The 23,541-nt window shown below is 43.9% G+C and overlaps 1 protein-coding gene across 1 annotated transcript in view; it reads right to left on the bottom strand.

Moving 5' to 3' along the window:
• Window positions 1–16,217: 16,217 nt before the first annotated feature.
• spata20 (spermatogenesis associated 20) overlaps window positions 16,218–23,541 on the bottom strand; it is a gene marked incomplete at its 5' end in the record, with an annotated part of 46,506 nt that continues 39,182 nt past the window's right edge. The window contains one exon of the mRNA XM_083903623.1: window positions 16,218–17,067. Within this exon, the coding sequence (XP_083759749.1) occupies window positions 16,891–17,067 (177 nt within the window). The 3' untranslated portion in view covers window positions 16,218–16,890. The remainder of the gene's footprint in view (window positions 17,068–23,541) is intronic.

The raw sequence follows: 23,541 nt of genomic DNA, 5'->3' as shown, positions 1-23,541 counted from the left end.
AAGAAAAGTTTGAGACGAAGAAGAACAGAAGGAGGCCCCTCAGCATTATTTTTTATTTTTTTGCCTCCTCCTTTCATCTCTTTCCTCTTTGAGCGTCCACCAGCTCCGTCAGTGTCGGCTCCCACTGAGCTCCGCGCTCCCTCTGGGACTCTCAGGCAAGTCAACCCAGGACAAGACGCCGTCCCTGGAGTGATGCAAGGCTCCCAACGATGGAGCCTATAAGCCCAATAGTTTGGGGCACAAAAAGGTATTATACGGTCCAAACAAAAGGGCTCGCAAATTGTTAAGAGACTCTCAGAAATGAAAAATAACTGATTCATCTATTCCAATTTATCTAGTTTTCATTATTACCCAATCCTGGCTAATAGCTAATGGTTGTTGACACCGTTTTTTCCTCATATACAGTATGGAGTAAACAGTTTTACCGACAGAGTGATAGAATCAGTTGTTCAGACACAGTCACAGTGTGGTTATGTGGGTTAAAAGCTGGCAACGGGAACAGGAAGAGCAATTTTGACAATCGATCTCCCCCCACGGGGGGGAAAGTATTGACGGACGAACTAATCCTGGACTCGCACATTTTCACACACGCTTGTAAAAACACAAGCGAATTCCCTCGCCCTTTACATAAAACTCAATGAATCACAACGGCATGCCTAGCTGCAGTGCAACCTCAACTATTGTCGCCCTAATTCTAATATTAATCCTCACAAATTATATTTCTATAGCGTAGTTTCCTAACCACAAATCTCTTTTTCACTTTTAAGGGATCCCTGGCACAAGACATTTGGAGAATCCCTGCCCTAGCTTAACCATAAATACCCAAAAGTGTCACTTGGCTTAATCCTAAAACCTAAACATTTTGATCATCCCTGACCTATCTTAGACCCTAAATCCCCAAAAGTGTCACCCTAAAATTAGCTTAAATCCTAAAACCTAAACATTTTCAGAATCCCTGACCTAGCTTAGACCCTAAATCCCCAAATTTGGAAAAGCCCTGATCTTGCTTCACCTAAGTTTGAGCAAGTTTAAGAAACTCCTTGATAGCTTAATCCTAAAACCTAAACATTTTCAGAATCCATGACCTAGCTTAGACCCTAATTACTCACATTTGGAGAAGCCCTGATCTTGCTTCACCTAAGTTTGAGCAAGTTTACAAACCCCTTGATAGCTTAATCCTAAAACCTAAACATTTCCAGAATCCCTGACCTATTTTAGACCCTAAATCCCCAAAAGTGTCACCCTAAAATTAGCTTAAATCCTAAAACCTAAACATTTTCAGAATCCCTGACCTAGCTTAGACCCTAAATCCCCAAATTTGGAAAAGCCCTGATCTTGCTTCACCTAAGTTTGAGCAAGTTGAAGAAACTCCTTGATAGCTTAATCCTAAAACCTAAACATTTCCACAATCCCTGACCTATCTTAGACCCTAAATCCCCAAAAGGTGTCACCCTAAAATTTAAAGTTTAAGAACACCTCTCCCTGGCCTAGCTAGCTTAGACCCTAAATCCCCAAAAAGTGTCACCCTAAAAATTAAAAAAAGTTTAGAACCCCCCTCCCTGACCTAGCGATCTTAGACCCTAAATGCCCAAAAGTTTGAAAAGCCCTGATCTTGCTTCACCTAAGATTGAGCAAGTTTAAGAACCCGTCGGTAGCTTAATCCCAAAACCTTTATGAATCCATGCCCTAGTTTAACCATAAAAACCTTTCAAAAACCCCAAAACTTTCCTGTCCTTGGTTTACCTTGAAATCCCTTCCAAACCTTAACCACCAAATTACCCAAAAAGGGTTTGTGAAGCCGTAACACTGTGTCTAAACATTTCAAAACAACCCTTTTGACATTTTTGGGCGGCCCTCACACGAGCGGCCTTTGTAGACGAGGTAAACAGCTCAACACTTCTGTCAACTTTTATAACTCGGACAACTTTTACGCGATGTACTTTTGCGGCTTTGTCAAGACTTGGGTCTCTTTCGGAGATTCCTTCGTTACGGGAACAGTACTAATGGGGGTGACCTGGCTTTGCGTGGGCCGCACTAACCCTCTGACCTCATGAGACATGATCTACAGCTGCTACCTGCCAATTGTCTGCGTCTGACAAGCGATCCGTCCGCCTCGTCTATCACACGTCAACGCACAACAACCCACCCACAAAGCGGGGGGGGGGGGGGTGTGCGAGAGTCCACACGCAGACACACACTAATCAGACACAACACAACACAGCCTGCGCCCAGGCATTCGACAGGAAAATACAGACGGTTCAAAAAGTGCTCGTGTAAACACAGAGAAAAGTTTGAGGGCTAACACAGAACACACCGCGGGATCAAGCGAATATACTTTCCCTCCTCGTCTTCAAGCCTCAGACACAAACTGATTCCACTTCATCACAAGGGGGGGGGGGGGGGGGGGGAAACAGATCCCGTATGCGACTGAAAAGCCTCTCGGCGGCCTTCCCCCGTCGGTGCCAAGTTTTTACCGAAAATGTCTTGTTTCCATTCCGCACGTCAGAAAAAACGCAGACGGCTCTGAGCTGCACGTAACCCAGTGCAGATTAAATAAAAGACCACGGAACTCAACATTTGTCTCGAGCCATTTCCCAAACCAAAATGAGCGACTGGAAGGAAGATCAATATTTCCATTCGCACGATGGCTCGGGTGGGTGTTTTGAATTATTTGAATAATGGAAAAGAGTAGGAGTCTGGGAGTAGCGTGTGTGTGTGTGTGTGTGTGTGTGTGTGTGGGAGAGACGGAGAGGACAAAAACATGGGGAAAATGTGGGGGACGGACAGCTTGCATATATATGCCGTCTGAAGACATGTATACATTTAGTGAGAGATTGAATTCCCATATGTGTCACTATTGCGGTTCCCCAGATTTGTCTTATTGCTATGTCGTAAAAAACCTTCGCTCGGCCTTGTCTGCTCGCATTAACTTAGCGGTTACAGACGAAGGAAACTACGAGCTTCACATCACGTGTGTAATATATATCAAAATTGATCTCAAACAGCGACGCTTCAAGGCGCTGCCAAGTGACAAATGGAGGAGAAAAGGTAAACAAAAGGGAAGCGAAGCGAGTAACAGCGCGGATGCTTCCGCGCAGTGCGGAAAGTGAGTAAGTTTGACGAGTTTAGACATTTTTGAGAGGAACGCTGGGTCTTAATACTCGCAGGGTTTTCAGAGTGAAGTGGATTGAGGGCTTTTCTCTGAGCTACATCAACAGACTGAATATCTTATACCTACTCTAAACTCATCAGGTTTGGCTAAAGCTGAAATGCTATGCTAGCAGCTTTGAAAAGCTTAGCTAACGGCGAAACGTTACTTCGTGTTTTGCTGAACAACAAAATAGTTTGAGCTTAGCCAAACTTACTTTACTTGTATAGCAATTTGTGGTCTTCATAGTCTCAAGATAAAGTCTCTAGTACTGCGTTGACACCACAACCATTCGCATTGTGCGCTATGCTAGCAGCTTTGAAAAGCTTAGCTAACGGCGAAACTTTACTTTGTGTTTTGTTGAATCACAAAATAGTTGCTACTTAGCCAAACTTACTTCACTTGTATAGCAATTTGTGGTCTTCATAGTCTCATAATAAAGTCTCTTATAGCGCGTTCACACCACGACCATTCGCATCTTGTGCTATGCTAGTAGCTTTGATAAACGTCCCATCAGCTAACTTTAAAATTACTTCATGTTTTCCTTCTCTTTTAACGAAAAACTTTCCTTACAACTACATTTTTAGCATGTATTTTAGTAGTATTGTCTTTTTAGCACTAAAGCTAGCTAAATGAGCACAGTCCAGCTAAACTTTTCAAAAAGACAACAAAAGGGTAGTCAGACACAAGTTTCCTGTTAATTTACACAAATATGTGTTAAAAAAAAATGTGAATAATGGTAATTTAACATCAGGTTATCGTTGCAAAAAATACCAAAGTAATTAGGTATATAGCTACTGTATTGTATTACTGTAATTGCTACTGCATGTGCTAGTTGTAGCTTTTGTAAAGTGTTGTTGGGCAGTTTCCGTCTCGTTTCTCCTGAATAACACAACATCTGGCCAAACAGTTTCAAGTTGAAAGGAGCTCGATGAAATTCCTTGTTTGGCCCGACTCAAACGAAACTTACAGATAAACAATGGGATGTGTGGGCCTCAGCTGCCGATATAGAAATATGCCGCGAATAACCACGGGGGGCGTGCGGTCGGTGGGAAGCTTTCAAACACGCACACAGGACATTTTCGAGTGAGCTCATGCGAGAGCGCACACGGCAGGAAAAGGATCATTTCGGGATAATTCGCAGCGGCTCACGCCCCCCCCTCACCTAAACGATCCAGACGTCGTCCTCCCCGCCGCTGCGGACGCATCTGACCGAGACAATCTCCCGCCGCTTTCGTCACGCGTTAGCGACAAACTCTGCGGAGAGTCCAGACCCGAGGATTCCGGACGTTTTCATGGCTGAAAAAGGCAACAGAAGAAACCACAGTAAAGGGAAACGAGTGTTACTGAGCCTTTCTCGACCATGTCCAACAAAGTCTCAGGCAAGCTTAAAAGTGCATTATGTAATAAATCTAAAGCAACTGGCCATAAAATCCTCCTAATATGTCACAGAGACTCAGGAATAATGTTCATATAACAAACTGAACTCACCAACAACAACAGTACAGACAAAATATTTGCATTAAAAAAAATATTTTGCAGACTGCAAATCACGTTTATGTTTTTGAAACAATGCATTGGCATGTGGCGCCACCTACCGCCGTCTACCAATCATTGCAGTTAGTCGAGTCTCAGCTGCCGAGCAACCACGGGTTGCCAGTTCTGTCAGAAAACGAAACCTCGGTATTTTGAATTTGAATGTAGTAACTGTGTTTGGCCACATTCTTACATATGGCACCTTTAAGTCTTCATCATATAATATGTATTTTGGGTATCTAAGGTAGTAATTAATGATGGCAATACTTCATTTTGGCAAAGAAAGTGAAAGTGAAAGTTCACCCATACATATTTTACTGCACTGAAAACTTTCGTGATAGAAAGTGCGACTTCTTTTCACCCAAAAGGAACCAAAGGGTGTCTTATTGAGTTCAGATGGTCGCCCAGAGTTCAAGAGGGATTCCTGCTGTTCCTACAGTTCCAGCACTTTTTTTTATTATGTAAACCATGTCTCATTCATCATGTGACTGTGATGAGGCCGGTCACACAGGAATGCCACCTGGACGCAGATCAGAGAGAAGGATGGCAGCGGTAACCGTGGGGGAACAGATGTCATCTCTGAGCCTCGGCAGACGATTTCCATAAGCCGCTGAAAACCTGGACCGATTCCATCAGACGGAAAGATTGATATTGGGGGTATTCCTGGTGTGTGTGTGTGTGTGTGTGTGTGTGTCGTTCCTTTGAATATATAGTGGGTGTAACCTGCGTCTCCGCTGTCAGAGCAGTCACACTTCATTAACCTGAGTGAGAGCGAGACGGCGATACACGCATGTGCGTGTTTTCCGCAGCCTGGCTAGCCTTCAGCCCCTCCGTCTGAAGAGAGTTTACAGCCGCAAAAGCGAGAAGCCGCGGAAGTGTTTGGGCTCCTCTGCTGCTGAAAACGTCCAGGAGGAGAAAAAAAACAACAAAAAAAAAAAACGATCCGCAGCTTTTCTCCATGTTCCTTGTGGTCGGAACGCTGTTTAGAGTTTCGATGTCTCATCAAAGAGGAATTCCATTTGTACTTTATCAATCTTATTTCAGAGGGGGCCAGGAGAGTTTTTGTGAAGTAGCTCGCAGATGTTTCATCCTCGCCGAGATTTAGGCCTCGCTTCCGACGTCAAATGTGGCAAATAGTGGATTGCGTCACTCGTTATGGATGAAATTAAATGGTTTGTGTAATTTTAGTGGGGAAATGGAAACTTCCATGTAGTGTTTGGCAGTTTTAAATTGCCGTATTCTTTGCCTTGAACATAATATTTGGAAAATTGATAGTTGATGATCGTGGTTTGTCCGTGAGCTCACAGCGTTCAAACCACAGCAATTAACACAAGAACTCACAAATTAGCCCAATTAAAACACAACTAAATAAAGATTTTAGAATCTTTTTCTTCTGATTTATTGCAGTCATACTGTTAGTCGTATTTGCATCGGCGTGATATTGATGTAGTATAAATCACAAAGACTCAAGCAAGATCCTGGAGGCACTGTTTTAAGTACACATTTACATATTCATGGTACAATATTTACACCTAAGTAACTGTTGTAAAATAAGCCGTTTATAACATTTATGTTGCAAAGCTAGCAAGTTTATAGCTAAGCGTTGCTATGACGGCAATATATGATAGATTTATGAGTTGCAAGTTTCAAGATTTCGAGAAAGTTTACTGCCATTAGATGATGTTTACTAAGATATCACCAAAGTCTGCAGAATGCTCGCATCTTTCAGCTAATTGCTTTTTTTCTTAGCCTTAATCAAAGTGCACATTGATCTTTTCAACACAATTAAAAAAATCACTGCATCCTGTTGATTCTGAAAAACAAACCTCAAGCGAGTCCATGCCAATGAAGAGATTTTATCAGCGCAAGGTACAGAATACCCTTCTCGGTACAAACTCGTTGGAGCCGTGCACGGCACAACAGGCAGTCAATTAGACAACGGCGGTAATCAGATCGTCAATACCTCGCGCTACTCGCAGAATATCAAATCGGCTATCTGTGTATGCATGAGCAAGAACGTAACGCAGCCGAGAGCTGAGATTTAATTAGCAGGTATTTGCTGTGGGACCAAACCATTCCTGCAAAGACCAAGATCAAATCGCTTGAAATGACTTGCACTTGCACTGAGCTTGACTTGGGGTGGTGGTGGGGGGTTCAATCACCAACAGATTAAACTATTTTTAAGTTTATCCACATAATTATCTCTTCATCATTCAAGTATTTCCCTGTGGGTACAGTACAGATATTCAACCCCCCCTTTAGAACTGACATTAAAATGTGTTTTCTGTGATAGCTAACGGCTAGCGGCTGACCACTTGTAAGTACAGGTGTGAATACACCCAAGGATGGACTGTTATCCGATCTGCCAAACCACTTCGGGAAGTGGACTACATCGTGACTACAGTACACTGAAGACCAGTAAAAGTCTACAATGCGTCTCCGCTCCAGCTAACAACAACTACGCGATTGGAAAGACGTTGGTGGCTAACGTGAACGTGGCGCGCAAAACTGCACAGTCTATCCTGGTTTCGTCAGTTTTCCACTTATGGAAGACAATTTATTTCCAGCGCAACTTTACGCGTGGCTAACGTTGTTGTTGATATGGCAACGCAAAGAGTGGGAGGGGACGTGATCGTGATCGGATAGCCATCTGTTGACTATCAAGCCATCAAGTCATCTGTTGACTACCCAAAACCCAAGTTGAATCTAATGGGAGTGCCATCAACTTTGCGAGCTTTAAAAAAGTGAGGGGTTAGCCAAATTGCTCAGGATTTATCCTCTGGGAACCACGAATGTTTGTAGATTTTATTGTGAGTCACATGTGTTTACAGTAGCGGGAAAAGGTCCGGATCATCCACGCAAGGACAGGTGCCGTGGTCGCACAGGCTTGGATTACCTGTGGATTATCCAGAGCTTCTTGTGGATGTGTTCCGACAGTCTAACTTGGACACTAGATGGACATTTGACAATGGAGCTGGCCGGACATGTTCCAGAGCGCATCTGAAAGCAACGCAAAGGTTCTCAGGACATTTCAGTTGGGACCAAAATCACGGACCACCTATCTGACCGGACTGATCTATAATTTCTAAAGCGGCAGAAGAGAAACCACAGTTTGTTTCACGTCTGGTAGCTTGTTTCTCTCCTTGGCAGCCCCGTCGCCTTTTTTGCACCGTCAGCGCTCCTTTGTCACCACGTCTATAGCTGTAATCCTTCCTGTCATGAGTGGGTGTGAGACTGTTAAAGGAATCTGGCATAACGCTGAGCGTCTAATGCTCTTTCTGCTGCAGCATGTCTGAATCATGAAGCACCATATGCAAACAATAATCATCCGTCTCGGCATCTGTCATACAGAATCTCTTAATATCTTTTCCATCAGAGGGGCCGAGCTGGTTGCAATTTCACTGACAGTGTAGGGGGAACTTCTGAGAGGAATTTCTGCTTTGAGGTGATTTGCTGCCGATAAGGGAATCTAGTAAGGATCTTGCATGCAACGCTATGGTACATTAACTTCTCCACAATTAAAATTATTTCTGCAATCAAAAGTTAGACATGATCCCAGGCCGGGCTTTGCGTGTATACATGGAGCAGGGGGTTATATCCCATTAACTCTAAACAGCAAAGAACATTTGCAGGATATCCCTTTGATGGAGCTATTGAATATTTATCAATGTCATGCCCGGTTCCATCTGTCTTCTCGGAGCAGCACGCGTTTGCTACGCCTGCTCGTGCTGTGCTTCTGTGCGACGGTGCACAACCGCGTTGATTTTTTGCTTTTTTTGTGGGAACACACGGAGAGCTACGGTCCAAAAACAGAGGAACGTAGCCTTAAGAAGTGTCACAACCACGCAATCCCATCCACAGCCAAATGAGAAGCGGTGCCAAAAGGAACTTTTTGTTCCCCCCCCCCCCCCCTCTTTGATTCGAAACGGGGCAAGAAAAACACCAAACAACAGCAACTCCGCATCCCAAAGATTAGTCACCAACTTTCCATTGACACTAATGAAATACAGTATGTCATGGGAGTCATAACAACAGATGGCAGGGGCCCTGTTGACATTCTCCTCCAACTATTCGCTATTCTCCCTCAATTTTTGTTGGATACTCCAGAGTGTTGCGTGTTTACGTGTGTCCACAAATGTCAACAAATGTCAAGCAAATGTCAAGGACCCCAGTTGACCTGCGTAGACACCGGACTTACGCGTGCAACTACAAGATGGTGAATAAATAAATGACCGTCCTTCCAACCGTTCAAGGGGCTTCAACCGTTTTGGTATTACGGTACCAAGAAGCTGCTGAATCTCGTCTGTGATCGGACGGTCGTTCCTCGGATGTCCTGAGGTTCTACCGTAACGGCAAGTACATGGGCGCCAAACTTTGTTTCCTCTACTTTCAACGGTCTAAGAGTTACGGTAATGAGAAGTACGCAAGCTAACACGGGGTAAAAGACGTCCTTCAGCGATTGGGAAAACCCATATAACAACTTGGGTATTGCAGGAAAGATCATTACCTAGTCTTGAGTGTTCCGTGTTTACGCGTGTCCACAAATGTCATCAAATGTCAAGGACCCCTGAAGACGAGCAAAGACACCGAACTTACGCGTGAAACTACAAGACGGTGAATAAATAAATGACCGTCCTTCCATCGTTCAAGAAGCTTAACGTCTCAACTGACCCAATCTTTAACACTCTTATGACCATCGTGATATTCAGGCTTCAATTTTCGATATCTGGCATCTAGTTATTCAACCGTTTAGGTATTACGGTACCAAGAAGCTGCTGAATCTCGTCTGTGATCGGACGGTCGTTCCTCGGAAGTCCTGAGGTTCTACCCTAACGGCAAGTACATGGGCGCCAAACTATGTTTCCTCTACTTTCAACGGTCTAAGAGTTACGGTAATGAGAAGTACGCAAGCTAACAAGGGGGTAAAAGACGTCTTCAGCGATTGGGAAAACCCATATAACAACTTGGGTATTGCAGTAAAGATCATTACCTAGTCTTGAGTGTTCCGTGTTTACGCGTGTCCACAAATGTCATCAAATGTCAAGGACCCCTGAAGACGAGCAAAGACACCGAACTTACACGTGCAACTACAAGACGGTGAATAAATAAATGACCGTCCTTCCATCGTTCAAGAAGCTTAACGTCTCAACTGACCCAATCTTTAACACTCTTATGACCATCGTGATATTCAGGCTTCAATTTTCGATATCTGGCATCTAGTTATTCAACCGTTTAGGTATTACGGTACCAAGAAGCTGCTGAATCTCGTCTGTGATCGGACGGTCTTTCCTCGGAAGTCATGAGGTTCTACCGCAACGGCAAGTACATGGGCGCCAAACTTTGTTTCCTCTACTTTCAACGGTCTAAGAGTTACGGTAATGAGAAGTACGCAAGCTAACACGGGGTAAAAGACGTCTACAGCGATTGGGAAAACCCATATAACAACTTGGGTATGGCAGGAAAGATCATGACCTAGTTTTGAATTCTGACGTAAAACTGACGGAAAAGGGGAAAAAAACTAAGGGGAAACATTGAGAGAGAGAGAGAGAGGGGAAAAAAGGGATTTAATGAGTATATTTCCCCTCTCTGCTTCCATCTAACTAGGCTAACATGATGAACTAGTTGCCCTGTTCCACGTCCAGCATTTGCCATTTCAGTCGGCCTCCGTTGCTCTAGTTACCTCCCGACGCACCACACAAAACCGAGGCCTGGCAACACATGATGAATGGTAAAATGCTGATTCGTTTACTCAGGTTCCTTATTCACCCACTTTTTTTTGTCTTACTTGTCCTTTAAAAGAATATGTGAATCATAACCTGCTTAACTCACAGCTACGCCATGGGGTCCTACGTTAGCATTTCAAGTCAAGGCTATCTAAGAATGTTTAACATTAAAACATTAAGACTGTTCCAAATGAGAAAATACGAGATCAAGTGTTCCTTTCTGGACGTTGTCTGCTTTAAAAATGTCATTACATGAATCAAAACTGTCCCGAGTTGCGTTCATTTAACTTTAATGAGCAGGTAACGTTCTAATCGATAGCAGCTCTAATTAAACTCTACTAAAACTTTAATGCTAAATGACCACGGAAGAAACCTGCCGCTGCATCTCGGTAGTTTGGATGACCTAGCTACATAACGCTAGCTACAAGTTGACTGCAATTCACAAAACAACAGAGGGGAGAATATGGACGCTAGTTAAAGACTGTAAAAGAAATAAAGTCTTGTGTTAAGCTCATGCCCCAACGTGGTAGCAGTTTTGGCAACTTAGCGACTTTATTGCGTATTCAGACCCATGAGTGACTATTTATTTTTAAAAAAGCAACGAGCGAGAAATCTAGCAACTTTTTCTGGTGTTAGCGCCCTCCTTCGCGACTTAATTGCCATATTTAGCACGTATACAGAACCCTCTAGTGACTATTTAAAAAAAAAAAAAAAACGGACTCGCGAGAAATCTAGCTACCTTTTCTGGTGTTAGCGTCAGCATAAAGTGATGGAGCAAGCTAAGATTAAGTTGCACCAAATTTCACGAAACTTGGTGGGAACTCGCAACAGCCAAAGACGAACAAAAGAGTAAACTGGGACCACGGCGTCAACTCAACAGGAAGTCGGCCATTTTGAATTTGGCGCCAATCCGGCAATCTGCACGCTTCGTACATAAACAATGCAACATTTATGCTAGTTTTTAAACGGTATCCTTGAAAATGCTCATGTTTTGGACCATAAGGTTACAAATAAAAACCAGATTCAGGAAAAGTAAACTGGAAAAATGCTAGGATATTTGCATAAACATGTAGCAAAACCAAACCAAAACCTTCTACATCCTCGAGTCCAAGTGAATGCAGGTTATAAATATAGCCTCATATTTCCTGTACTGATGTGAGATTATATTTAAATATCCCATCTCACTTTGAGCAAGAAGCCTAGGAAATCTTTTGTGCTTGCTTTTTGTCACTGCAAAAATAGACTCTTTCCTTTCTTGGCAGTAATGAGCTTCCATACAAACACACACACACACACCTCTCCTCTTTGAGAAACATTAGGTTTTATGGCTGTGATTTTTCTTTCTTTCTCGCCATCACGAGGAAGAAGAAAATCTGCTCTCACATTTTTATTTTGTAATTTTTGTAATAATATCTCTCCTGGAGCGGTAGTTCATATACAGCGAGGCAGCTTTATGGTGCAAGCGTAGCAGCTCGGAAAAATGGCTAAAGAGCCGCGCTAACGGTCGCACAAAGTGAATGAACGAGAGCAATAAAACATAAAGCTACAGGAGGCAAAACGAAAACTGGGTTTCTGACTCGACGTTAAAACCACAACGACCAATGGAACAACAATAAAAATCAATACAGTGTTTAATTCTGCCTGTTTGACAGGAAATAAGCTAACGGGGTCAACTGAGCGGAGTCCAGCTCGATATTATGCGTAATAAATAGTGCTGGGCACTTAACGTTGACGACGTTAATGCCGCTAACGTCGTCTACGGCGCCAACGTTAAAGCACATTAACGAATGACGCGTTTCGATGACGACTGACCGGAAAAAGACGCACGTGGACGTCATGTTTACACGACTCCCGATTGTTAAAATTAGTCTCTAAAGTAACGTTAAAAACAGAGGCGCACATACGCAGTACACAGGTACGCTGGTTATTTGTGGCGCTGCTCTTTTCGTTTAATAGACAGACTGATCCAGTTCAACTGTAGGCGTGCTAACGGCGCTAAAGGAGCTAACGCAGCTAATGGAGCTGACTGGTAAACCTGGTGCCTGGACTCGGTGCCGCGGCACGTAAACATGATGTGTCACCTGTCTTTTTCCCGTCAGTCGTCATGGAAACGCGTCTTGCTTTAACGTTAAAGCCCAATTTATACTTCTGCGTAAAGTGCTCTACGCAGGCTATGCAGAGTCCTCTGCGTCGACGCAGAACCTGTCGAAAAGCCTCTGCGTCGTCTCCGACTGCACGAAATATTTCTTAAGTGTCCGTCACTACGTCAAGGGACAACGGAGACGGCAAGAGCTGCGATTGGTCCTCAGGACAGGCCGAGCTAAGCTGCTCTGTGCCGGCTCACAGTGAGCACCGAGCGTCCACAGAGGCGGAGCTGATCCCCGCCGACAACGCCGCTGCCAAACTATAAATACGTCATATCTTAACACACACAGCACATGTTTAGACTCTAAATGGCCAATTTCTCGCCTCAAATGATCTTAAAACTGCGTTCCGTGACACAGAAAAGTGAGAAACGGCCACTGTTTCAACAACAACAGTCTTTCTCCCTCGGACGCCATTGCTCACTGTAGCCTGAAGCACAACAACCTTGCGCAGCGACCCCTACTGATCGGGCGGGAAATTGCAGCGCGTGTCCGTCACCACGATGCAGACGTATAAAGGCTCGAGGCGTCTCCGTGGTGACGCAGACGGATAACGCATACGCAGTCAGAGAAGTATAATGTGGATAACCGCCGGAGTGCCCACCACTAGTAATACAAATAGTTTTTCTTTAATCTAAATTAAACGGCAACAGCAGTTTCCTGATTCTTCCAGCATCACATTTATGAAGATTCAGCACAAAAACTGAATTTTGTATAAATGATTGGATTTGTTCAAGTGGCAAAAGAAGGTAACTTGTTAATTAAAAAATAGTAGTTTTGCAAACGCAGAGGCATCGGGAATGTGCTGCGGACAGCACCCTATTTTAATTTTTCTAATTCCATTCATTCATTCAAGCTCCAGAACAGAGAGCGAGGCAGAAGATGCTGAGTGTCAGTAAACACATCAGCGGTAATTGGTGGTGATTTTTCACAGTACGGTAGTGGGAGGGCTTCAGTACAGACACTTTAGATTTTTTAAACAACTTAATTGATGGATGGCTGTCATGAAGTGGAAGAAAACAATAATAAACCCTGGTTTTAAAGGTCCAGTGTGTCAAGATTTAGAACTACGGAGGCGTTTGCATAACAGAAAAGATACACTTCTAGGTTTGCTTTGTAAGATTTTGCAGATTATTGAAGGCACACGCCTTATTCTAAAAAGCAACAAAAACCCAAAAGACTAGATATAAAGAAAGATTTGACAGCAATTACACATATTTATGGAACGTATAATAGATTTTAGACCTTTTAGAAGGAGCTAAGGCAGTTATAAATTCAACTTAAAGTTATAATTACTAATCTCTGCAAGTTTTGCATGTGCATTCTCATTTTGCGTCACAAAAACATTTATTTATCGTGAACATTTACTGTTCCATATATATAAAAAAGAGACTTTTATTTTGAAATTATATGAAAAATTGCAATGGAAACCATTTTTTCAACATAATTATGGAATTTTGAGATGTAATTTCAACCCTCTCTAAAGGGAACAGTTGTTTTTTTTTACCTCAAAACTTTAACTTTGCAGAAAGGTTGAAAGGATATTTTACATATTCGCAGTTTTCTTATATAAACACAAATAAGAGTTTTAAGTTTTAAGCGCCAAACAGGGAAACTTTCAGGGACTGTGCAGGGACTGTGCAGAAACTCAATATCACACTCTTTTCCAAATTAAGTTAAGTCGTGCGACCTTCTGAAAAAAAAAAAAAAAAAAAGCAAATAGCAGCATAAATCTTATTTTGGTTTTTAAAGGCAGAATACGAGACGAGAATAACCTCTTCTCTTAAATCCAATATGCAGAAATTCAGTTTATACACAAGATGTCGCCGTTTAAATCAAACATTACTATCTCACTTTAACACAGTTTCAAACGGCCTCCGCTCTTTATATGTACGTGTTTTATGACTTTGCCAACGCTGAAGACGCTACCATATCTCTTTTGCGGTGCAATATTTTTAGGGGTTTGTATATTAACGTATTATCAAAGATAGTACCGGCTTAATTAAAAGGATATAAGGGGTTTGCTGATTTCAACCATTAATCTCCACACTAATGAAAACGTAGCTCGTGCAGCGTATACACACTCTTAGAAATAAGTAGAACCGTATAAGGTTCTTCGGCTTGTCCTCATAGGAGAACCCTTTTGGAGGGTTCCACCAAGGACCCTTTTGAAAACCCTTTATTCAGGAAAAGGGGTTTTAAAGGGTTCTCCGGATCAAAACGGTTCTTACTGGAACCATTAGTGTTGCCAAGAACCCTTGAAAAACCCTTTTCCCGAAAAAAAAGGGGGCTAAAATGGAGCGGAGTGATGCCTCTTCTCTGATCTGTCGCCGTCTGTTCCTCAACTTCCTCCTCTCTTCTTCATTCTTTTTTTCGATTATTTATCGTTCTTGAAAAGAAGGGAAGTATCGGGGAAGGGGAACTGGTAAGATGTGACGGTGGATTCATGTGTCACCGTCACTTTTCCCTCCTGCTGCTGCTGTTTCTTCTCCCCAGCTTCCACAGCCTGGAGCAGGAGGAACCTTCAGAGACAAAGTCCCTCGCCTCAACATTAGCAGTCCATCTGTCTCCCTCACACACACACACACACACACACACACACACTCCCATGAGCATCTTCTCACCACAACACAGTCACACAGAGTTTACATTTACCTTCATCCATGCTGCTGCCGCAGCAGCAGAGGAACACAACAACCGCCGCCGCTTTGCTCCCTGTACGATTATTAGTTATAGTACAAAACGAGGAGAGAGGCCGACTGGAACTTAACGGAGATTTCCCATCATGCACTGGGGGGGGGGAGGGGGGGGAGAACACAATCAGTTCGGTCAGTTTTTTTTTCCGTGAGTCTTGAAGCGAAGTCTTCGATACTGACCTGAGTTCAGCACGACTCTTGAACCTCGAGTCGTTAAACCTGGTCCCAGACCTGCACGGAAAAGTCCATATACGCTCCTGAAACTGCCCAAACACATACAGTACGTACTCTTAAAAAGTCACTCCAATTGTTTTCTGCAGTGTATTATGGGAGGAGACATCAGGAACATCCCTGGATGTTTTAGACCAGTGGTCTCAAACTCTTGGCCCAAGTGATTCCAACGACCCGCCATTAAATATCACACCATAACTGATTATTTCTGCATGTTTTCTTCATTTTGGATAGAAAAATACACTTTTTATTGTAAACTATACATCATTTCATGTCAACTCAAAGGCTTTTATTTTGAAATTCTGTGAAATATCGACATTGCCGCCATATGATGGAAAAAATCATGATATAGAGATGCTTTTTTCCAAATAAAGTTTGGGCTTGTTTTTCACCTCCTGACCAGGGTCATTTGAGTTTGAGACCCCCGTTTTAGAACCTCTCCTATGGTTGCAAACATGAACACCATCACCGTGAATACCAAACACCAGAAAAGCCAAATTTTTACACCCGTGTCGAGTTTGTTGCTGTGGATTAACTCCCACCTTCGCATCACGTGTTAGGGTAACATCAGCGTGGAGGTGGTCCTCAGGTGCTGCCCAGTGGATGCTCCTACTCCTAGGTTCCTAGCAAAAGATGGGTTAAAATGCCGAGGATGAATTCAAGGATGAATAAAGTTATCATTACCAAACACATAGTGCAAAAAAAAAAGCTCGAGTTCAACTTCCTTTATTGATCGCGATAAGGACATGGGAAGGAATCCGATGAAATAAAACAAATAAAATAGTGTTTCAGTGACAAATCGCAAGTTCATAAAACTCTTTTTGTAACACCGTGTTCCAAGACCGTAACCACCGTAGCTTTGTGTACATGCTGTGCACCGGTGTCTGAACCACCCTCACCATTAAAGTCACCAAACGAGGATAAAGAGTGGATGTGAAGCGACGTCTCTGTGTGAGGAAGTAAACCTGCAAACAAACCTTTATTTACACACTCACTCACAACCGGGGCATGCAGAGGACGTCTGCTGTCGGATCCGTGCGACATGGAAGTGGACGCTGCGACGCGGGGAGCTGCAAAGGAACGACAGGGGCAAGACATCCAAGCGGTTTGAGTCTGCAGTTTACAAGTCAAGTCGGGACATTTCTGTACAAGTCTTTCATTAAAGCGCAATGTGCATCCGTCTCAGAAAGTCTGCGAAGATTAAAACAGTTGATATCCGAGGTAATATTTAGCTGCTCATGAACAAACAAAGCTGGAGTTAAAGGTCTGGCTCAGGTCACCTCATGGCGACTTCAACGACTAATGTAGCTGTGGATTTCCAACATTGGCTCGAGCTGCAGATTTATTTCCAAGAATTAAAGTGGTGTCTCAAGTCTGTAAAAAGTACTTTTTGTCGCCATTCCGTCCAACGTTCACGCGGCCCCGTCCAGCAGGAGGCGCCGCAGGTCTTCGGGGTCGGTGACGGGCAGAGAGCAGCTGAAATCCTGGCAAACGTAAGCGGTGGCGACGCCGCGCTGCTGCGACATGGAGGAGAGGGCGGGCAGACGCTGGGACAGGAAGCCGTCAGTGCTGTCGTTCAGCAGCAAGACCTGACGGGGGAAAAGACGAAGGAAACACAAGAAAACGGTAAAACACAGGCAGTTGTACGCAGTTTACTAAGCAATACGGCTTCATTCTACATTATTATTAATGGGAAATGGATGTTTTTAAGGGACCAATGACCTTGATCAGTTAAGATCAAGATTTTAATAAGCATCAAAATGTAATATGAGGTTTGTCTGTATTTATACAGCTCTTTTCTAGTCCTGATGAACACTTAATACGTCTATTTTTTTAGTGTTGGGCACGTTAGCACAATCCGTTAGTGTGTGTTAATGTTGACGTTGTTAGCGGCGGTTTAACGGCGTCAACGTTAACGCACATTAACACACGGTGCGTTTCCATGACGACTGACGGTAAAAAGACGAGCGCAACGTCGCGTTTACGTGACTCCCGATTGTTAAAACGAGTCTCTAAAGTAACGCTAAACTTTAAAAACGGAGGCACACGTACGCGGTACACAGGTACGCCGGTTATTTGTAGCGCTGCTCTTTTCGTTTAGTAAATAGACTGCTCCAATTCGACTGTTGGCGCGCTAATGGCGCTAAAGGAGCTAGCGCAGCTAACCGGTGCCTGGACTTCCGGTCACTCGTCATGGAATCGCGTCATGCGCTAGCGTTGATGCCGGTAACATGCCCAGCACTACTATTTTTATTTTATATATTTTTTTGGGGGGGCTTTTTATTGCCTTTAATTGATAGTTGTTAGAGGAGATAGACAGGAAATGGGGAGGCAGAGAAGGGGAAAGACGTGCAGGAAAGGGCCGTCCGACGCGGGATTCGGACCGGGGCCGCCTGCAGTGAGGACTATAGCCTCAACATGGGACGGCAGCTCTACCAAGTGAGCTATACGCCGCCCCGCACTGCTAGGGAACGGAACCTACAACCTACCATGTTGGGCGATGACTCGCTCTACCACTGAGCTACATGTCGCCGCAAAGGTCACAGCAGTTTAATCATTTTAGTGAACATTTGTACCAAACGTGAGCGGACACTCTGGAGGTGTTCTTGAGGTAACGCGATGACAAAGCAAAAAAAACAAAAAAACAGTGCTTTGACATTTTACAGCAACCTTATTACCCTTAGGCTACCAAAATTTTAAAAAAGTTCATTGAATCATAGTGAACATTTGTATCAAAGTTGAAAGGAGGTGTTCTGGAGATATCGGTTAATGCAGTGACCAAGCAATGTAAAATGTACGCTGGAGGTCACGGCAACCTCCCCCCTCAGGCCACCAAAATATAATCAGTTCATGCTCGAGTCCAACTGTCGATTTGTGCCAAATTTTAAAGGACACCTTGGAGTCGGTGTTGCAGTGACGAGGCAAAAAGAAAAAGTGCTTTGATTGAAAGATCGCAGCAGCTACAGGAGATCCTTTGACCACAAGAATCATGCTGCGGTCCCAAGGAAAGTTTGCTCGAAATCTGATGAAATGATTTAATTGTTCCTTCATGTGTTTTACACGCACTCGGTTTTGTTTACATGTAAATATTTTTTTTTGAGACGACAACACATTTGCGGTTTTATTTTTAACGAGCCGACTGGGTCTGGAAGCATCTCTGGAAATAGTCCGGACAGTCACTTTTTTTATGCACGACGTCTTCTCTGCGATGGCAGCGTTCCAGCCGCTAATAATGAGTGTTGTTGGGAAGGACGCACGTGTTCATGTTCTTAAAATACAGATCGAGAGAGAGCGCCCGCTTTAAAGTGAGCACCTTCCGCTTTTTTTTTTTGTTTTTTTTTTTAGTACAACAGCTATGTAATCTGTCACAAGGGCTGGGCACGTTAACGCATGACGCGTTTCCATGACGACTGACCGGAAAAAGGTGGGCGTGACGTCGAGGTTATGTGACTTGAGTCTCTAAAGTAACGTTAAACTTAAAAAACAGAGGCACACATACGCAGTACACAGGTACGCTGCGTTATTTGTCGCGCTGCTCCAGTTCGACTGTAGGTACGCTAACGGGCGCTAAAGGAGCTAACTGGTAAACGGTACCTGGATTCCGGCGCCACGGCACGTACAAAATGACGTCACCCGCGTCTTTTTCCGGTCATGCGCAGTACATAGGTACCCTGCTTATTTGTAGCGCTGCTCTTTCCATTTAATAAACAGACCGCGTTCGACTGTAGGCGCGCTAACGGCGCGACAGGACCTAACGCAGCTAACGGAGAGCCAATTGGTAAACGGTAGCCGTGGCACATAAACACGACGTCACACGCGTCTTTTTCTGGTCAGTAGTCGTGGAAACGAGTCATGCGTTAACGTGCTAACGTGCCCAGCACTAAAAACTAATAAGGCATCCAACTGTGCGTCAGGGGATACTATGGTCTCAAAAGAGGGGGAAATCAAGCGAGTGTGTGGTTCCCAAGTGGCCACCCATCCAACAGACAGCGTTGACAGTGTTGCCGCCGCTTTATCACAACATAAATAATGAAACGGAGGATGAAAAACGATTTTAGCCATATGGATTTATGGACCGCTGTAGTAAAGCGCCTCAAGGTGACAAAAGAGATTTGTGTGTTTGTGTGTGTGTGTGTGTGTGTGTGGACAGGCACAGCAGAGCAAAGTTAAGGAGGGCCGCCGGGGTCCATCCCCGAGGCGACTTCCTGTCAAACACGTGTCATTTCCTACTGACCCAGCGCCACCTGCGGTTCACATCTGAGCGAGAAGTGACAACGTAAACAACGCGAGCCCAGACAAGAGTGATAAAAGACGGACTGAGAAGAGAGACGCGTGGTGATACGTTGTCATCCCAGGTGACCCTCTGTCAGAGAAGACAGGACCCTGTCTACACGTCAGCCACCATGAGAGTGACTTCAGTTGTATACGAATGCATTAAATGAGACTGGGAAGCTCGGAAAAATTCAGGAAACATCTGTAATTTGTGGTCAGGAGGGTTTCCGATCGCACAAAAATCCCGCCGTTGGTCCAAGTGTCCAAAAGTTCAGCGCTTGATGTTTGTAGCTGGCGTTAAAAGAGCATTCATGTGGCGTTGGGAATAATGGAATAAAAAATACATTCCAGTCCGGGGGGGGGGGGGAAACTCGCCACAAATTCGGCAACATTAAATTTCATCTTTAATATGCCATTAAGTCGTTGAAGTGGTCAGCTGTGAATGACGAGCGTCACGCTCTCGTTCGTCAGAGGTCTCAGTTTGACGCCATCGATACTTCTTATTTTCAAGAACATATCAAGACCGCACCATTGTTTTGTGATGAAGAAGAAGTGACACCGTTTTCTTATCTCCTGGAACACCCTTTACCCTGCGATTTCCACTGGACGCGGAACGGCCGCGGAACGGCCGCGGAACGGCCGCGGAACGGCAACGGTGCGGTCGCCGTTGCAAATCGCTTCCATTCTAATCAATGAGAGCATTTCCACCAGACGCGCTGCGGAGCGTCTCAGCAGCGTCTCCCAGAAGCGGCTCACCGCGCCGCAGCGCTATCGATAGGAATCAGTTCTATGTTTTCCGTTGCCGCTGCTGAACCTCGTAAATTTCAACGAAGCAGATCGCAGAAGACAGGAAGTCCGCCACAGAATCAAAATAAAACACAATACGCAGGTCATACAGCCTGTCACAACTTCACATCAACATTACGTCGTGGCCGGTGCTACCAGGTCAGAGACAGTCAGAGCGTCTTGGAGAGTCATAATGTACGATGAGAGACGTTGAAGTGAAGAAACATAAAATCATTTATGACACCAGATCAACAGTTCTTCCACGTGGGAGAATAAAATAAGCTGTGTAGTTGTTGTTTACTTTATACACAGTCTATCGCGGGATCTCGCGAACTCGCGGCCGTTCCAGATGATCGCGCGATCTTCCGTGAATACCGCCGGCTCCCAAGGCTCCGCGCCGCTGCCGTAACGCGACCGGTGGGGATTGCCGCCGGGCAGAGGACGAAGCAGAACCGCGCCGCGGCCGTTCCGCGTCCAGTGGAAATCCGGGGTTAGACACAGCTCAGGGCAAAAGGAACCATCACGCACAACGCCGTAGTAACCCGTCCAATAAAACCCGTTAATGTCTTTCCGTTTGTTTTCAGACGCGCGCGCAAACACACGCGCCGAAGAAAAAGGCCAGTGCGGAGTGTGATGGAATGCGGTCATAGCGGTGTGACGGTTGCCATGGAGACGTGAGGAGGAGGAGGAGGACTTTCCCCGCGCCTGTCTGGACCTTTCCCTCTGCATCTTGACTCTTCTTTCTGCCTGTCAGCTTCACGTAGTCTCTTCCCCCCCCCGTGTCCAGACCACATCCAGCCACACAACCACAATCTAAAGGTCACACTGTAGTCCGTCTATGTCACAACAACACTGTCTGCACACATCTCAGGGGACACAAGAGTATGGGTGGGTGATGGCGAAAGACAGCAGCAGAGACAGATGGGAAGATAGATGATGTGTGAACGTATATATACAAGTCTGGTGAAGATGAATAAGTGAACTTTCTGAGAAAGTGTGTGTGTGTCTCTATGTGTAAAGCCTCTTTCACACTACAATTATCACATATATCTGCGATATTTTCATCCAGGTGAACCTGCAATAAAAATTAAATGTGATATCACAACTCCACCAGAGAACAAAACTAGTCGCAGGAAGACGAAAACAACGGTAAAGTGGAGCTCGGTGACAGTTTCACAGTTGTTCCTCCATTGTGTATTTTAATACTTTTTTTTACTACTTAAAATACTACTTTAATACTTAATTTTGCATCTTTTACTGTGGTCTCTCTTTCAAACTCAACCATAAGTGACCAATTTTAAAAAATAAATAGAGAGAAATATAATGAAGGAAGATTAAAAAAAAAAAAAAAAATACATTTTTCTATGTTGTTAAAAGTAATGTTAGCTAAACAAACTCATGGCTAATGGCAAAGCTAATACAACTGAAGACGAATGCTTGCTATTTTTTACTGTGGTCTCTCTTTCAAACTCAACCATAAGTGACCAATTTTAAAACATAAATAAAGAGAAATATAATGAAGGAAGATTAAAAAAAAGAAAATACATTTTTCTATGTTGTAAAAAGTAAGGTTAGCTAAAAACACTCCTGGCTAATGGCAATCTTAATAACATGAAGACGAATGTTTGCTATTTTTGCTATCTTTTACTGTGGTCTCTCTTTCAAACTCAACCATAAGTGACCAAGTTTAAAACACAAGTAAAGATAAATATAATGAAGGAAAATTAAATAAAGAAAATGCCTTTTTGGACGCTTTTCCATGTTGTTAAAAGTAAGGTTAGCTAAACACACAATCATGGCTAATGGCAAAGCTAATACAACTGAAGACGAATGCTTGCTATTTTTTTTACTGTGGTCTCTCTTTCAAACTCAACCATAAGTGACCAATTTTAAAAACACACAAAGAGGAAGATTAAAAAAAAAGAAAATGTCTTTTTTGGACAATTTTCCATGTTGTAAAAAGTAAGGTTAGCTATAAACTCATGCCATGCTTTCCGTTCTGCTATCTTTTACCGTGGTCCTTCTTTCAACCCACAAGTGACCAATTTTACTACACAAATAAATATAACGAGGGAAGCAGTAGAATTTAGTTTTTTGAGTGCTTTTTCCATGTTGTAAAACGTAGGGTAGCTGAAATAATTCACGGCTACCGGCTAGGCTAACGACCCGAAGATGAAAGTGCGTCTCAGCCAGAATCTAAATGGCTTCCGCAGAAGAGTCGCAGAAGAAATTAGCGCTTTCACACGGGTTTAGCATCCGCTATCAATCGCTTTCCACTGGTTAAAAAAAAAAAACCTGAAACTGGTTTTAACCAGTGTGAAGGAGTATCAGTGTGGAAAGCTGTAAGACGCGACACAGTGGGACACATACGAGAGCACAGAGGTCTCACACGGGGTTAATCCCTTCATATATTGGGCAGCGGCGAAACAAACGCACTCTAAACGCACAGTTAACCGGGACAGTTAACGCCCGGTTAACTTTCCCGGTTAACTGTCCCTCCACTGACAGCTCCCTCCCACTCAGGCAAACCAGTCGAGCTCAGACTCTTTAAAAGAACACAGTGTTATCTGTGCTGACAGTGAGACACACGGAAGTTTGTGCAGCATTTGCAGTGAGGACCCTCACAGAGGTAATGCATTATTTACCCTAACCATAGCAATCACAACTAAATGCCTAACCCAAACCTAAACCCTAACCCTAAACCTAAAACCCTCCGTTTTATACATACTATGGTCCTCACAAAGCTACACATACAAGAACACCTTTTCGATGATACCGTTTTCTCTCCCCCTCTGGTTTCTAAGCCTCGTCGCCCCACAGGTCGACCCCTGTCAGCGAAGTCGGGCCAAAGCGACGCGACGTAAAGTGTGTGTGTGTCTCTATGTGTAAAAGCCTCTTTCACACTACAATTATCACGTATATCTGCGATATTTTCATCCAGGTGAACCTGCAATAAAAATTAAATGTGATATCACAACTCCACCAGAGAACAAAACTAGTCGCAG

This window comes from Microchirus variegatus (assembly GCF_963457635.1).
Source record: "Microchirus variegatus genome assembly, chromosome: 17".
NCBI classification, from domain to species: Eukaryota; Metazoa; Chordata; class Actinopteri; order Pleuronectiformes; family Soleidae; genus Microchirus; species Microchirus variegatus.
The sequence above is the reverse complement of the archived record's forward strand: the minus strand, read 5'-3'. Positions and strand labels throughout refer to the sequence as shown.